This window comes from Selaginella moellendorffii, unplaced genomic scaffold (assembly GCF_000143415.4).
Source record: "Selaginella moellendorffii unplaced genomic scaffold, v1.0 SELMOscaffold_16, whole genome shotgun sequence".
Lineage (NCBI taxonomy): Eukaryota > Viridiplantae > Streptophyta > Lycopodiopsida > Selaginellales > Selaginellaceae > Selaginella > Selaginella moellendorffii.
In genome coordinates this window covers 1,858,730-1,874,897 of record NW_003314277.1, presented here as the reverse complement: position 1 = coordinate 1,874,897, position 16,168 = coordinate 1,858,730, and the positions used below count along the sequence as shown (strand labels likewise).

The 16,168-nt window shown below is 53.2% G+C and overlaps 5 protein-coding genes and 1 long non-coding RNA gene across 9 annotated transcripts; 4 read left to right on the top strand and 2 right to left on the bottom strand.

The window, feature by feature from the left end:
• The first annotated feature begins 8 nt into the window (after positions 1-8).
• On the top strand, positions 9-1,944 carry LOC9642556. The gene is made up of 4 exons (XM_024675971.1): positions 9-601; positions 676-971; positions 1,030-1,248; positions 1,299-1,944. Exons 1-4 carry the CDS (start codon positions 214-216, stop codon positions 1,896-1,898), a joined length of 1,503 nt encoding a protein of 500 aa, XP_024531739.1. The 5' UTR covers positions 9-213; the 3' UTR covers positions 1,899-1,944.
• Positions 1,759-3,853, top strand: LOC9642555 (splicing factor U2af small subunit B). Of its 4 annotated transcripts, none has more exons than XM_024675976.1 (7): positions 1,759-2,303; positions 2,378-2,464; positions 2,554-2,635; positions 2,688-2,814; positions 2,882-3,237; positions 3,536-3,553; positions 3,708-3,853. In XM_024675976.1, exons 1-5 carry the CDS (start codon positions 2,067-2,069, stop codon positions 3,219-3,221), a joined length of 873 nt encoding a protein of 290 aa, XP_024531744.1. In that variant the 5' UTR covers positions 1,759-2,066; the 3' UTR covers positions 3,222-3,237; positions 3,536-3,553; positions 3,708-3,853. The 4 variants fall into 4 exon arrangements, with proteins under 4 accessions (XP_024531744.1, XP_024531743.1, XP_002971319.2 ...); XM_024675975.1 differs by lacking the exon at positions 3,536-3,553 and adding an exon at positions 3,300-3,316; XM_002971273.2 differs by lacking the exon at positions 3,536-3,553.
• Positions 3,854-9,828: 5,975 nt separating this feature from the next.
• LOC9642554 (sperm-associated antigen 6) lies at positions 9,829-12,110 on the bottom strand. The gene is made up of 8 exons (XM_024675795.1): positions 11,922-12,110; positions 11,600-11,781; positions 11,266-11,518; positions 11,050-11,202; positions 10,941-10,991; positions 10,679-10,880; positions 10,255-10,583; positions 9,829-10,195 (listed from the first exon to the last, which is right to left on the bottom strand). Exons 1-8 carry the CDS (start codon positions 12,018-12,020, stop codon positions 9,920-9,922), a joined length of 1,545 nt encoding a protein of 514 aa, XP_024531563.1. The 5' UTR covers positions 12,021-12,110; the 3' UTR covers positions 9,829-9,919.
• LOC112346561 lies at positions 10,900-11,348 on the top strand. Its single transcript, XR_002992489.1, has 3 exons — positions 10,900-11,006; positions 11,069-11,140; positions 11,233-11,348. It is a non-coding gene; the product is annotated as an uncharacterized LOC112346561 (long non-coding RNA).
• A 238-nt stretch (positions 12,111-12,348) lies between the features above and the next one.
• On the top strand, positions 12,349-14,098 carry LOC9642553 (WD repeat-containing protein 55). Its single transcript, XM_002971271.2, has 3 exons — positions 12,349-12,493; positions 12,556-12,638; positions 12,699-14,098. The coding sequence occupies exon 3, from the start codon at positions 12,865-12,867 to the stop codon at positions 13,882-13,884; it is 1,020 nt and encodes a 339-aa protein (XP_002971317.1). The 5' UTR covers positions 12,349-12,493; positions 12,556-12,638; positions 12,699-12,864; the 3' UTR covers positions 13,885-14,098.
• On the bottom strand, positions 13,862-16,152 carry LOC112346637 (coilin-like). The gene is made up of 14 exons (XM_024676068.1): positions 15,968-16,152; positions 15,857-15,921; positions 15,588-15,800; positions 15,452-15,529; positions 15,260-15,400; positions 15,149-15,185; positions 15,025-15,102; positions 14,870-14,975; positions 14,792-14,814; positions 14,541-14,735; positions 14,413-14,484; positions 14,227-14,358; positions 14,094-14,178; positions 13,862-14,043 (listed from the first exon to the last, which is right to left on the bottom strand). Exons 1-14 carry the CDS (start codon positions 16,145-16,147, stop codon positions 13,892-13,894), a joined length of 1,557 nt encoding a protein of 518 aa, XP_024531836.1. The 5' UTR covers positions 16,148-16,152; the 3' UTR covers positions 13,862-13,891.
• Positions 16,153-16,168: the final 16 nt, after the last annotated feature.

The window sequence follows — 16,168 nt, the reverse complement described above, 5'->3', positions numbered from 1 at the left end:
ATCTTGGGCCCAAACCTTAGTGCTAGTACTTTTCAAACGCGTCTCTGCCCGGCAGTGCGGCACGGCTATGGCGGCGAACAGGGCCAGGGGAATCCTCTTCTCGATCCCTGTGCGCTGATTTCCAGGCTACTTCGTCTCGCAGGAATTCGGGAATTTTCTACCGCGGAGCTTGGAGGCTGGATGGATGAGCATTTTGCTCGATCTTGATTCTCCATGGGAGGGCCGACGGAGAGGCAGGCGCTGGTGGCCGTGAAATCCATCACTGGCTGCGGCGCCGAGGATTGGAGCGAGGGCCGATTGCTGCCCGGGGATGTAATCGAGCAGATCACGGCGGTGAAGCAAGAGGTCAATGTCTTTGCCAGCGCGCCTTTCAAGGACGGGAAGTATGGCTTGCAGCGCGAGCTCCGGAAGATCCACAAGGCGAACGAGACGGCACTGGCGAGAGTGAAGCGAAGAGGTACTAAGGTCGATTTGAGCGTGTGTGTTGTCTCGGAGGAAGCGATGATGCGCAAGAAGCTCTACTTGTTTGCGGATCCCGTCCAGAAGAACTACGTCGCACTGCTCATGGACTCTACCGAGGAAGAATGCGTGGCTCTGCAAGGTACTACTTGGATTTTTTTCTTGCTCGACTGCCTAGAACAGTGTGATTTGATGGAACTTTACTTAGTTTTGCAGACCAGACTAGAAGGCTTATGGAAAAGCTCAAGAGGCCCTGCGTCTCCCAGCAAGTCTCCATAAAGGACCGGCTCATCTCCTATCCATGGCAATCCAAAATGCACCAGTTCCTCCCATCGCCCAATTCTGCCATGGTTTTCTCGCTCATTTTGATGCCGTTCCAACGCGCCAACGAGGGTGGCGATGGCGATCTCGAGAACACTACAGCTAGAGCAATGGCGTGGCTGTCGGCTTCGCAGAGCTCCGGCGTTCCAGTGATCTTTGTGAATATCCAGAGCGAGCCAATGTTTCTACAGGTATGCCAGTTCCTTCTCCTTTTTTCTCTATCGTTTCAAAGCTGATCTCTGGTATCAGTCCTCAACGTCGAAATACTTTGGATCGAGCAATCCCGAGGACCCTCTGGGGATGGTAAACTCGGGAATGTATCCATTGCATGAACTAGAAGGTACCGAAATTAATGTAACTCGGGCAATCAGGCTTTGGTACTCTCCACCGGAAGGAGAGATCGCGATCACACTCCAGCCCACCGATGACGAAGCTCGGCTCGGTGTCAATATCACTTGCACAGAAGAGGTGCGTAGAAGTGATCTCCAACTGCGCTAAAGTTGAACTTTTTCTCGCAGGGATTTTGCTATGTTTCATCGGTAGACATAGGAACAGCGGCCGATCGAGCGGGGCTACGAAAGATCTACGACGCGGCATGCTCAGCAAACAAGCTCTTGGTCGTCTCCCGCGTTGCTGGCGAGAAGGTGACGCCGTGGTTCGTCTCGGCCTCGGGAGCCATCCGGTGCTTCAACGCTCATTCCATCAGTGAGAAGATCTCATCTCACAGGCAAGCTCGCGAGCCGATCGACTTCTACTTCATGGTCTGGACCGGCGGGACAAACGTGAAGCCAGCGTCGCCATCTCGCCCTCGCGCTCGCGATCGCCCTCGTCCCGCCGAGAACCTGGACCGATCCTCGAGCTCGCCGGAGGGACAGATGGTGAGCGTGACGAGCTCCAGGTACTCGCTCTCGAGCGAGAGCGATGGAAAGATGGATTCGTTCGGCAGTGGAGAGAAGATCGATGGAAGCTTGGAGCTCGCAATCTCTGACGATCTCGCAGTGGAGAGAACTTCTTCCACCAGGAGCTTCAACTTCCAGGACGATGTCCCATCACTTGGGAAGAACAAGGGCGACAAACTCACGACGAACGAGGAATTCACATTCAACACCACAGGATGAGGTGTACGCTTTGTAACATAGAATATTCTAATGGGCGGTAACGGTATATTCCCCCGCGCGGTGACGTCGCGCCCGTGATCCAGTACTGTGGCTGGATCGTGTGGCGGTGGCGTCCTCTAGGTCAAACGCGTTGGGAGGGTTGTTCTAGGGTTTACGCAGCTCTCGGCGATGGCGGAGCATCTCGCCTCCATCTTCGGCACAGAGAAGGATCGCGTTAACTGCCCCTTCTATTTCAAGATCGGTGCTTGCCGCCATGGCGACCGCTGCTCCAGGCTCCACAACAAGCCCACAATCAGCCCCACGCTGCTGCTCTCGAATATGTACCAGAGGCCGGATATGGCGACGCCGGGGATGGATCTGAATGGGCAGACGATGGATCAGAAGAAAATCCAGGAGCATTTTGAGGTACTGGAGTGGTTTCTTGAGATTTGCTTTGTGGGTCTCAATTTTTTCTTTTTTCGTTTTTGTTTGCTTGGCAGGACTTTTACGAGGATATGTTTGAGGAGCTCAGCAAGTATGGGGAGATTGAAAGCCTCAATGTGTGCGACAATCTTGCAGACCATATGGTAAGCCTTGTGTTTCTCATTTTTATTCTGATGCTTTGTTTTTTTGTTTTTTGTTTTTGTTCGTTGTTTTCTTCGTTGCTTCCTTTCAGGTTGGAAATGTGTATGTGCAATTTAGGGAGGAGGAAGAAGCTGCTGCGGCTCTGAAGGCACTATCAGGACGTTTCTATGCAGGTTTGCGTGTTCCTCTTCTCTCCTGTTTTTTCAAAAATGTTTTTCTTTGCAGGTCGACCCATCATCGTTGATTTTTCGCCTGTGACCGATTTTCGAGAAGCTACATGTCGTCAGTACGAAGAAAACACTTGTAACCGTGGAGGCTACTGCAACTTCATGCACTTGCGACGCATTGGAAGGTCTGGTCATCCAAAAACTGTTTTTTATTTTCTGACTCCTGTTCTTGTGACATTGTCTCTGCTGCAGAGAGTTACGGAGGCGGCTGTTTGGAGGCTACAGAAGACGAGGAGGACGCAGCAGAAGCCGCAGCATGAGTCCTCGCAGGCAAGACGACCGTCGCCACTACGACGATCGACGACGGAGGTACGATGATCGAGGAGGTAACTACGATCATCACAGCAGGTACGATCGACCGCGGAGGCGAGATGGCAGCCGCAGCCGCAGTCCTCGATCGCGCGGCGGCCGGGAAGGCAGCGTGGAGAGGCGAGCCAGGATCGAGCAATGGAACAGGGAGCGAGAGGAGCACGGCGGAGGCGGCGGTGGCGGCGAAGCGAATGGAAACCAGCTTCCATACGGCGCCGAGTGAATCGCAACGCTCTCTGGTTGGTTTCTCTTGAAAATCCTTGCTTTCCTTCATGCAGGTGGCATCAAACATAGCTCACAGATCTCCACTCTGTGCAGGTGTGCAGGGCACCACCTTGATGTGCAAAACTTTTGGATTTTTTGCTTGCTTGGTCTTGCCTGTTCTTCCCTCTCTCCCGGTTTTTTCTTTGTTCTTCCGGGCTTTTTCCATTCCCGAGCAGGCCTTTTTTTTGCTTTCTTCTACTTGGTCCCTGCATGGCTGCTTGCCTTTGCATTCTCTCCAGGTTGATACTAACATAACAGGATTTTTTTTTATAGCTGCTGCTTGTCTCTCAGGTATCCTTTTTTTTCTGGTCTTCCTCGTTTTCTTTTTTCCTCGTCTCCAAAGTTTTCTTGAAGCGTGCAGGTTTTTCAGGGTGATACTCTCATGTGTAAAAAATGTGTAGGTGAGAGAGAGCATTTGGAGCTAATGCGGTTTTCGTGTATACAGGTTGATTGGTTTCACGCAGAAAGGCGTCGTGAAGAACAAACACGAGAAAAAAAAAGAGCTGTTGAAGCGAGCGGGCTGCTTATGTAAAACAAAACTATGGTTTGATTAATAGGAACACTAATACCGTGGTTGGTATATTTTGATTCTTCGTATATTCTGTCTCGTGATATATTCCGGCTCGTGTTATATTCTGGCTGTGGGACGTTATGTTCTTGGAATATGCCTGCTGTGAAGCGTGCTAGTCATTAGGAGAGCTATGGACAAATGGCTGTGCGAGTTTTTAAGGAGGGCAGGCTTTAGGTCTTTTTGGATGATTTTACAATACTCGCGATCCCGATTGTCCGGGCTCGCGTGCGGGAAAGAGAGGTATCTTGGAATGTTTGCTCGCGGCGACGAAAATCTTCGAGAATCCACTGCGATCGCGCGATCGAGGGGATCGAGGTAGTTCTTGCGCGATCGAGGTATCGAGGAACAGATTTTCATGCTCGCATTCCAGAAGAGGCTGGAGAGGCTTGCGGCGGGCACACATCCTCGCGAGCCGGATGCTTTGGCAGAGGGAGCGCCGATATTTCGAGAGGAGGAGCGATCTTACTCTCTCATCGTGCGCGGGATCTCCAAGAAGGACACTTGCCCCGAAGATTTGCAGCGGCTCGCCGACGGCATTCTCCGGGAGAGCTTTCGATTCTTCCCGCCCTGTGACGAATTCGTGGAGAAGGTTTTCTACTGCTTGCATGTCGATGGAGACATGGGCATCCTGGTGTTCTCCTCGGAGCTCATGGCGGAGCTTCTCTTCTTCGCGTGCTGCGATGAGACGATCTCGCCTTTCTCCATCGCCGGCAAGAGGTTCTCGCTGGAGAGGATCTACGATCGGTCAGGCGAGCAGTGCCGAATGATCGAGAATTTCCTGGCGGAAGCAGCAGCGGCAGGGCCAGTCCCAGCGTCCAAGTTCGTTTTTCTAGCCGGAGTTCCACGGAAATGGGAGGACGCGGACAAGCTCGAAAGATACTTCAATGGGTTCTTGGAGAGCGACTTTCCATTCAAAGTTGTGACATCGGTCCGGGTCTTTCCAGGGGCCGCGTATCTCGAGTGTACGTCCAAGGCAGCCATTGACAGGCTCTTCTTTCGGTGCGAGCAAGACGCGAGGATCGTGACGGACATTGGCCAGGAGGTTGTGATTTGCTCCGGGAAGATTTTGCCGCTGTGGAGAGTGGTCCCAGGTCGGAGGAGCCAGTCGAGTGACGCATCAGCAGAAGAGCAAGAGGTTGTTTTCGAAGAGAAGAGGAAAACTTTGGAGGATTCTTGCGCTACGGAGACAATGACGAGCACTCCGGCGGGGAAGCGGCGTGAAGTTGCAAGCTCAACTAGAGAAAAGGTGACAGTGCAACTCAAGGATCTGGAAAAACAAGTTGACAAGGTAGGAGCTCCAGCGGCAAGGACGTCAACTCCTCAAGTTGAGCAGCAAGGCGAAGCTTTGCGGTCGCCCGAGGAGATTATCCGAAACGTGCACATCGATGACTCGATGGAATGCGGAACTCCATCTCCCCGAGCGACAGGTCCGAGCTGCCGTCAAGTAGTTTGGGAGCCGCCAACGCAGAGGGGCTGCCGGGTCGTGTGGGAAGAAGCAGTTCCGCCAGAAATGCAAAGACAGAGACGAGAATTCAGGCTCAGGCAATGCGGGCTAGTGATCGGAGGACTTACCAGGGAGAAGTTCGACTCGGAGCGAGTGGCATACCATTTCTCGAGCATGCTTCGAAAGTTCCAGCTCCACAGCGATGCAGAACCGGAGGTTTCGTGGAGATCTCCGAAAGAGGCGGTAGTCGCTTTTTCTTCCGAGAACACCGTGGATCGCCTTCTGGACAACTACATGCAGTTCCCGGAAGAGTTTTACTTGAACAGCTCGAGGTTCTGGTTGTCTCGACCGGAAGGCTACCATCGACCAGGCGCGATTTACAGAGAAGGCAACCTGTCAACCGATGGCAAAGCCGTCACCTTCGACGGGCTAGGCGTTCACTTGCACCGCGAGCAACTCAAAGGAGCTCTCGTGGAGGCCGTGGAGAGGATGCTCCTGAAACACGGGGTGGTGGAGAAAGGCAAACCTCTCTTCAAGAGCTTCACGAACTTCGAGACCAAGGCTGTGGCGGTACTGGACGAGGTGGTGGCCAACGCTCTCGTCTCAGCCTGCGTCGGCTTGACAGTGGCTCGCCGGCCTCTCTCCATCTACACTTCCAAAGTCCAGGTGACTTTGTTCGTGGCCGAGCTCCCGGAGGCCGTCGGCAACACTCTCGACAAGCTCGGACAGCTGCTCGCGTCGGGGCTGGCGAAGATGAGCGTCGACCACCGCAGCACCATCGAGCGGATCGAGTGGTCAGGTCGCAGCGTGGCCAGGGTGACACTGCGCAGCGAGGCCGCCGCGGACGCGCTCATGAGCGCCTACGTCAACTTCACGCTCGACTTCTGCGTGTGGGACATGCCGCTGGTGATCTTCCGCCACGAGCGCTACGTCCGGCCTGGAGCAACTTACAGGAAGAGGGACAGGAAGATCGATCTAGATCTTCCGCCGGGCTGGGGCGATGATCATCAGCAACCAGAGCTGTGGCAAGTTCACGTCGCGGGGATTTTCCCGGGGCTGGATCCCATCCCACTCATGGGGGCCGTGAACGAGCTGCTGGAGATGGCGCTGGCGAAGCATGGCATCCTGGAGCAGGGCGAGAGGCCTTTCAAGCGGTTCTACTGGCAGAAGGGGAGCGAACTTGCGAGCTTGATCGTGGAGGAGGACGTCGCCGCCAAGCTGGTGGATGTCAAAGGATTGACGCTGGCCGGGCACCACATTTCGTTCTATGACGCCACGGTTTTTCGCGAAGGAGAAGAAGGATCTCCTCGTAGAACTGGAGGCTGGATCGAAGAGGAAGAAAAATGAGAGCGAATATTCTACCCAAACGGAGGGGATATTCTGCTGCTTGAAAAGGGAAAGAATATGCTATTAGGTCTAAGGATATTCCGTGCCCGGAGTATGTCAAGATAGGATATTCTGTCTAAAACGAAGGGGTATATGCCGTTGCCGTAGATGTCTGCATCACCAAGATTCCTTCCCTGCTATGCTATGGAGAAAGATGGCACGGTATAGCTGTGAGGGCTTCCCATTTTGCGTGTTTGTTAGTTTTACATTGAAATGCCGCTAGGTACCACGGACGCGCCGCGCCAGCGACAACCGAATGGCGGAGGTTTCTTCTTCCCGTCCAAGAATGCCGCCGCTGCCGCCTAGCGTCCGCCGCGAGCGCCGATTCCAGGCCCGGCGGATCAGCAGCGCCGGGGCTCCAGGTGAAAATCCCCGCCGGGAATCGGCGTTCTTGCGTTCTTTCTCTCACGATCGCGATCGGGGAGTGGCAGTTCTTGGAGCGGCGGATGGACATCGGCGCCCGGCGGCAGTGCTTGCGCGATCGTCGTAATCCGGGGAGAGGGCGAAATATTTCCGATCGTCAAGGTAACTTGGTCTACCAGTTCCTAGCTAGAACCAAACGCTTGGAAAGCCGGCGCTGATTCCGAAAGATTCACAGATTTCTAAGCGCAGGCCCGCCAGCGGCGATGCCGGATTTGCCCAAGGCGGTAGCAGCCAGATTTTTCGAGCCGGCGGCGACAGCTCAAGCACCAGATTTTTTCCCCGGGCCAGCGATCAAGGAGCGCTCCTACTCTCTCGTGGTGCGTGCGCTGTCAAAGAAGCACACTTGCCCCGAGGCCTTGCAGGAGCTCGCCGACGACATTCTTCGCAAGCGCTTCCGGTTCTTCCCGCCCTGTGACGAGTTTGTGGAGAAGGTGTTCTACTGTTTGCATGTCGAGGGCGACATGGCCATCCTGGTGTTCTACACGGAGCTCATGGCCGAGCTGCTCTTCCAGGTCTGTCGCGACGAGACGAGCTCGCCTTTCTCCATCGCCGGGAAAAGGTTTGCGCTGGAAAGGCTCTACACAGCGAGCAGGCAGTTTGAGGGGCATGGAAACAACGTGGTAAACGTAGTACGATCTCTGGAGGTGTCGTCAAAGTTTGTGTACCTCAGTGGTCTTCCTCCAAGTTGGGAGGACGGGGACAAGCTAGAAGCCCACTTTAGTGGGGTCTTGAACAGGGACTTGACATCAAAGGTGGTGGGTTCTGTCCACGTTTTGCCAGCGGCAGCGTATGTCGAATTCACAGACAAAGCAGCAGTTGAGAAGCTTTTCTACAGTTGCAAGCTGGATGGAAGCATCACGTCAGACATCGATCAGAACTTGGTGATCTGCTGTGGCGTCAGGACTCTACCACTGTCGCGAGAGCCTTTCCAAGTTTCCGAGGAGAGTGATGTCTCGCCAGCAAGTCAACAATGCCGCCAGAGAACTGCGAGAAACCTTGAAGAGCGAGTCTGCTTTGAACAACAAATCCGGGAGGAAACAGAGAAGCTGAGTAGCGTTCAACAGCAGGAAAGCCCAGGCGGTTTGAGATCAAAGAACACAAAGGTGCGAGACTGTCCATCGATGCAGAGGCAGAGTAGCCTTGAACAACAGGGAAGACAGAAGGGGAGTAACCTTGAGCAACAAAACCGGGAGGAACCAGTTAAGCTGAGTAGCGTTCAACAACAGGAAAGCCCAGCGAAGACAAAGAACACAAAGGTGCGAGAGTGTCCATCGACGGAGAAGCAGCGTTCCGTGCGATTCGATTTAGGACATGCAGCACAAGGCAAACAGCAAGATAGAGTTCCGGAGGCAAGACCCTTAGCTCGTGTTACATCCAACATTGACCGTCAAGTTCAACACATGCAAGGACTTTCTGGGGCTGGGCAAAGACAAGTGGCTGAGAGGGGCCTTCACCAAGTGTCCATCATGCTTGGGGGGTTCCAAAAAGAAACGTTCGACTCTGAACAGTTGAAGAAGCTGCTCGTCGGTCTCTTTCGAAAGCACAAGAATTATACAAGTGAAGCGGACCTGAAATTCCAGGTGAAGTGGGATGCTGCAGCGGATGGAGGGCGGGTAATATTCTCTTCCGAGGATATGGCCAACCGTCTCATGGAAATTTATGTCCGGGCTACAGAAGAGTTCTCCTTGGATGACTTGAAGTTCTCGTTGTTTCGCCCAGAAGGTTACCAGCGACCTCGTGCGGCGTACAAGACCGGTGCATCATCAAGCATCTACAAAGTGCTGCAATTCGACGGGTGTCGAGTTTGCACGGTTGCCGAGAGACAGTTCAGATGTGCACTGGCCGAGGCCCTGGAGACGGTGCTTTTGAGAACCAGCGTGCTGGAAGAAGGCAAGCCTCCTTTCAGAGACGTGCTTTTCAGGGAGGGCTGCTGCTTTGCAATACTCGAAGAGCAGGCTGCGAGCGCTCTGATGAGCAGCAAGGACAGGTTGTTTGTGGCTGGCCGGGTCCTGAGGCCATTCCAGCCTCACGCGCAGAAAACTCTTTTCATCGTCAACTTGCCGACTGAAACTTCCCGTTATGATCCTACCAAGCTCAGGATGCTGCTGCGGAAGGGGATGAAGAAGTTGCAACCAGAAAAAAGCGTGGCAGATTGCATCACGAGGATAAGCTGGGTGGGGCAAGAGCCCAAGGCACTAGTCTTTCTTCAATCGGATGCTGATGCGGATGCACTAATGTCCGCTTATATCAGATTCACGCGAGAATTCTGCCACAAGGAGCTGCCGTTGACACTACACAGGCCTCCCACTTACATTTGGCCGGGAGCAGTCTATAGGCCCAAGAATTTCACGTCGGGCACCAGCACCTGCGTTTTGAACTTCACTGGATTCCCGCTGACGCTGGATTCGAGGGCTCTATCGGGAGCAGTGTGCGAACTCGTGGTTAGAGCGGTTCTTGGCGAAGGCGTGCTGGAGGAATTCCAAAGGGCTGTGAAGAAGTTTTTCTGGAAAAATCGGACCCCCGTCGCCGAAATCACGGTTGACGAGCTTGTTGCGGAAAAGCTGGTGGCAGCAAAAGGATTGGTTCTGGCCGAGTCTAATGTGAGGTTCTACAGACGTAAAGCACCATCGCTGGGGATCCAAGTCCAGGAACTGGCACGAACAGGAACAGGGGGGTGGATCGAAGAAGAGGAGGAAGAAGGCGAAGTGAGGTGAAGGAATGCCCGTTTTGAAAAGACCGAGATGACGAACTCGTACTCGACGTTTTTGCCACACATTTACACTTACAAGCTCAGCCGTGGAGCTCAACCAGCTCGACAAAGTTTTTTCGCCTCTCAGCCTACGGGGATGGCTGGCTTCGCACCAGTAAGCTTCTTCAGCAGGACTTCCGAGTATCCTGGAGAGTAGTAGTGGACAATCTCCACCGGGTAGACGCTGTTGATGAGGTCGATGCACTCGCGCAGCTCCGTGCCCGGCTCGGCTGCCAGGTTCTGGAGCTTCTCAAAGCCGCCAGACGTCACGAACTTGGCTCTGGCATCACTATCCGCGGCCAACACCTTCGCGAGAGAGCCTAGGACGTACTTGAGTATACCTTCAGGCAGCATTGGTCCCTGTGACAAAGCCCCGACAGTCTCTCAGCGAAGAAGCTCAAAGAACAAGATGGACGTACCTGTAGCAGCGAATCCAGAGCGGGGAGGTGACTCAGACGGTCCGAGAGGTTCTTGAGAGCTTTCTTGCACTTGGACTGGAGGTCCTCACTGCTGGTCTTCGACAGGAAGGTGGCGACCAGGTGTGGGAGCGCTCCGGCCTCGGCAACGGCAAGAGCGTGGACGGGGCCGTGCTTGCCGATCTGTCCCAGAGCCCATGCGGACGCGCTCTTGATGTGGTCTTCGTGCTCCTGAACGAGTGCACACACCATCGCCGCCACGCCGCCTGACGCGATGACCGAGCTGGACAGCATCTCGTCGAAGGCGCCAATGTAGCCGACAGCCATTATACCTGTACAGTCCCCGGCGTTGGTTACTTTGCGGTGGCAGGAAACACAGGACAAAAAGAAAGGTGGCAGGAAACTGGACAGGAAAAAAAGAGAGTACCTGGCAAGCGCTCGTTGCCGAAAGTGTCCGAAATGTTTTCGATCAAGACGGAGAGTCCACCGGCGCCAACAACAAGCTGGGCGAGCGCTGCCGAGTGCTTGACGACCTCGCGTATCAGAGTGGCTCCGTTTCTTCGGAGTTGGGGATCCTGGTCTTTCAAGCAGCCGAACATCTTGGGGAAGATCTCTTGCTCCACAACGGCCTACAGAGCAACGATTAGAAACCAAATGAAGATCAGCGAGAGAAAGTGCTCGTGGCCAACCTCTGCTTGATCCTCGACGTGTCTGGCCAGCTGACTGAGCGCCAAGCAACCCTGGTAGACAAGGAGGTACGTAAATTTTACCAGCTTTGTTTGGACGAGAGAAACTTACCACTCGTTTTACTCTGAAGTCATTGTGCGTGAGGAGCGCGGCAAGGTGTGGTGTAGCTCCAGCTTCGATCACAACTTGGGACAACTCCGGGGTATGTTTTGCTATTTCCGAGAGCGCTGTGCCTGCGGCTGTTCGCAGCGCAATCTCGGGTTCCTGACAAGTTCATGAGTTTCATCTTAGCAGGATGGAAGAAGAGATTGCTGAGCTTTTACATACCTGGACGCAAAGAATGAGGAATCCAATCGCTCGAGCGTCCGCCACGGCCTGGGCGAGACGAGCGTTGTGCCTGGCGATGTTGGCCAGCGTCGACGCGCCGGCCTCCTTGACGGATGGATCGAATTCCTCGAGGCAATGCACCAGTGGCTCCAGAGCTCCAGACTCCACCACCGCCTGTGCCAGGGGCGCCGTGTGCTTGGCCACAGCTCGCAGGACATTCGCGGCGGCCTTCTTGTTGTGACGATTGATATCTCTGAGAGGTAAGAGGAGAGAAAAACGATTAGAGATGGAGGAGAATTCTTTTGGACAGAAATTTTTTTGTATGGCGAGTTACCTGAGGGGGAATAGAACTTGCTGGAGGATTTTCTCCGTGACAAAAACCTCCGCTAGCTCTTCGCTGTAGTTTGCGAGCCGGGAGAGGCCCAGCGCTGCCAATTGCTGGATTTGTGGGATGCAATCCAGCAAGAGTGGTCGCAGCAAGACCAGAACACCGGCATTGTGGAGAATCTCCACGTTCTGCGATCACAAACAAGCACAGATCAAGCACGAGGAAGAAGAAAAAGGAATTCTTGGATCTCTATCAAATCGAAAGATCTTGTTCCAGCTTACCTTGCATAGAGATTAAGCTGCGGTGTTCTTGGATTTAGGCAGTATACCTGTGGCTTTAGAGCGAGCTCCGCGATCGTCCGGGCAAACAGCGTGCGCGACTTTTGGAAGCTCTCAACGACCTGGAGAATCGATCGTGCAGTCGCCATTCCTCTCTACATACCATCGTGCCGCCGCCGTCTCATCGGCCGGTAGCCGGCATTGGACGAGAGCCCCGCGCGCGCGCGCGCCCAAGAACCCTAAAATATATTTGGCCCTCTTCTTCTCTACTTTGGATCTCTCTCATCGCGCCTAGCTATATGCATTCCCATGAATCCAGGGAACGCTTCGAGACGGCCACGTGGCGCGCTGGAGGCCGTCGGCGCGCCACTTTAGGCTGACAGTTGAGGCAACCGAAAGGCATGGATGAATCGAGGAAAGAGGAATCACTTTTTTAAATTTAAAATATTCTTCGTACTGACACGTGGCAAGAAATGTGGTGCTAGGGCTAGAAGAGATTCTAGGGTTCTAGCGAGGGAGAGGAGAGGCAAAATGGGGGACACGCATGGATTCAATGTGAAGATGAAGGCGCTGGTGCTCAACCAGCCGGTTTTAGTGATCAGCGGCATCGTAGCATCGATCGGTGAGTGGAATTGAGCGATCTCTCGCAGTTTGGGGGTCAAAGTCTTTGATTTTGGTGGGCAGGATTGATTCTTCCGCTCGTTGTTCCTCCGCTGCGCGAGGCGCTCTACAAATCCGAGCAGCCTCCAAACCCCAATCTTAAATCCGTGAGTTTGAGCTCAAGAATCTCTCCTCCTCTTCTCATTTAGATCGATTCTCTTGCGCAGGTCGTTGCCAACATGACAGGGAAGCCGCCATTGGAGCCACAAAGATGATCCATAGCTTCGCGAATTCCCCAGCATTTTTTCCTTTGTTTTGTTTTGGAGAACATTCCATTCCATTCATAAAGCTCTAAGAGGTTTTGGGTTTTTAGGGTTCTTGCGCGCCGCGGCCATGGAGATCCACTTCAAATCCGTGCCATTCGACCTCGCATTCCATCCCTCCTCGCCGCTTGTCGCCGCCGGCCTCGTCTCTGGCCGCATCCACCTCTACAGGTACGCCGATTGCGCCGCCGATGATCCTCCGCCGCCGCGCCGCCTCTGGTCCTGCCGCCCACACAAGGAATCCTGCCGCGGCCTCGCCTTCGTCAACGCCGGCGAGATCCTCCTCTCCGTCTCCCCGGATCGCTCCATCGACGCCACGGGAGTAGAATCCGGGCAGCGCGTCTCGCGATTCCCCGACGCGCACGACACCGCGATCAACCGCATCGTCAATCTCACCGACACCACCATCGCCACGGGCGACGACGGCGGCACCATCAAGATCTGGGACACCCGCCAGAGCCGCTGCGTTGGATCCATCGCCGCGCACGAGGACTTCGTCAGCGATCTCGAGTTCGTGGGCGAGATGATGGAGCTCCTGAGCGTCAGCGGCGATGGAACGCTAGCAGTGAGCAGCTTGCGAAGGAACAAGGTGGATTTTCGGTCCGAGTTCTCCGAGGACGAGCTCCTCTCGGTGGTTCTCGCTAAACAACGCACCAAAGTAGTGTGTGGATCGCAAAGTGGAGTTCTATTGCTCTACTCGTGGGGTGAGTTCCAGGACTGCGACGATCGCTTCGTGGGTCATCCCAGCTCCGTGGATTCCATGCTCAAGCTGGATGAGGCGACGCTCATCACCGGTTCCAGCGATGGGATCATCCGCCAAGTTTCCATACTGCCAAACCGGATCACTGGCGTGATTGGCGAGCACTCGGACTTCCCAGTGGAGAGGCTGGCGTTTTCGTTTGATAAGTCGGTGCTGGGAAGCGTTTCTCACGATCAAGTTTTGAAGCTCTGGGACATGACTGGTAACTCCGCCTCTAGCAACGGTGGCTCTGCGAATGCGAGCGTTAGAAACGAGGAAGAGATGGACAGGAGGGGGAAGAGTCACGTACCTGGTGGTGGCTCTTCGTCGTTCTTCGCGGATCTAATTTGAGGAGCTCTCACTCGTCTAGGCATGTAGCGCGTAGCCGATCCAGTGTAGCGCTCAAGCCGGCAGCTTTCATGGATTTGATCTGCCACCTCTCGGCTTTTGTTGGAGGGACCTTGAGCTCTTCCTCTTTTTTGTTCGCTGGCTCAGGAAGCAAACCATTCTCTGCAGTAGAGAGTTTTGGAAGTTTGAAAATTTGAAGGAGAGTTTCATACCAGAAGGTGTCGTCTTTGTGTTCTGTGTGCTCGTTGTGGTGTTCCCTTGGAGTATGTGCGCTTCCACAAGGAGTGAGATATCCATCTGGAATCATGGAAACTCTAGTGCCAAAAACACGTCCACGGCATTTACCTCGAGCGAGCCATCTTCCTGGTAAGGCTCGGGGAATTCCGACTCCTCATTTATTCTTTCCAGTGGATAGTCCTGGACTGGAACCAGTTTCACAACCTTCGAGTTATTGTCGTAGATTGTAACCTTTCCCACCTGTCAAACCACACAGGCTTTAAGGACTAAGAGACTTGTGGAGTTGAAACTTACTCTGAATGAAGAAACCTCCGGTGTTCCAGATGTGGATAGCTCCACCAGTTTGTAAGCAAGAACATCTCCCTCCTGCCGCAAAGTAAAAACTTCCGTCAACTGAAACAAATTCTGGAATCAATTTAAACCTCTGGAATGCCTTGCAGCAGCGGAAGGCTGTTAAAATCGAGCGTTGCCTCTGCAATGGTCTTGTATTCTTGGACTGTTCTTGCTTCTTCTCCCACTGTGCTGTTCCACGTTCTCTCCTGGCGTCCTGATCGCTTCTGCTGGCCCCAACTCTGCCCCTGCTTCTTGCTTTTAAGTCCACCACCAAAATTCATAGGCTGCAAAAAAACCGGTTGTTCAATTATCAAGCAAACATCTCTAACACCAAGCTTACCACAGGAGTGCTCTCGTTTTCATCTGCACAGCCATTTCACGAGAGTCAGAATCTTACTCTTGAGAGAAGCTCACATACCAGAATCAAGAGGTTCAAATCGTATATGCCCGGGAGCTACTACCGTAGGCTTCGCAACTTGCTCCTCTGGCAACTGAATGTCAACTGTAGTGTTTTCACGACCAACCTGCAATGGAAATAGTGTTTTGGGACACATGAGAAAACAAGAAACTCACTTCCGCAGCCTGTGCGAGCTTGTTCGTTCTTAGCCAAGCACGTTTTGCTTTCTTCCTTCGAGAACTCCTACTAATGGTCTGCAATACAATCTTCGTTGAGTATCTTTCAATAATAAGCGTCTACCTTTTCTTGTGCTTCGTTGTTCTTGGGCTCGTCATTTCTGATATGTCATAAGACGTGAGAACAACTTATGCCACAAGACAACAAGCGTACACGAGAGCCTAAAATGTGTACCTGGGCTCATCTTTTTGGACTTCATGTTTATCGTCTTCTGAGCTGTCGTCCTCCTCTTCTTCGATCTTTCTCTTCTTTTTCTTGGTCTTCTTGCTCGACAACACCTCACCGTTTTCGGTTTCATCTTTTTCTGCTTGTTTCCTGCAAATCGGCGCTATAGAAACAACGCACAAATATATCACACAATCTTACTTTCTTTTCGGCTTCTTGTCAACATTGGCAGTCTTACGTTTGAAAACTTTGGCCACGGGTTTTAACATCTTCTTCAGCCTAAAGAATGTTTCCAAGTCACAAAGGCAGCAAAGGAAAAAAAAATAAAACACGGTACCTCTCTTTCATTTGCAAAGACCTTGGCCTTCTCGGAAAATCTTCGTCGATGGAAGCTGTCTGTGCGAGCCCTTCGTCTTCGCTTTTGTATCCGCCCGACTCCTTTTCAAACTCATCTTGAGCGCAAATTCTCAGCACTTTGTTGCCATCGTCTTCTTCTGGGAGCTGTCCCCATTTCAAAGGCGCGTGTGGAGGAAATTCCAAAGGCTTCACACTGCAAAACAAACGATTACATTTTCAAGAGAAGGAACGAACATTGAAAAAACTTACGTGATGATATCCTTGTCACTCAGCAAGCCGATCGATTGCAAGGGCGGCAGAGCGAAATCTTCCATCTGGTCGATCGATTAAGAGGCCTACATTCACTTCTTACATGCTTACCAGGAGAAGAACACCGTAAGGACAAGAGCGCTGTAAGTGGAAGAACGACACAATCCCCGCGGCGAGATCAGCGATTGTCGCCATGGAATCCGAGACCGAGAACCACCACTGCAGCATGCCCTGCGAATTCTTCGCGAGGCCGCAAGCGCCATCGAAGCGGAGACGAAGCCTCAATGCCATAGCCCTAAAACCATAAACCCT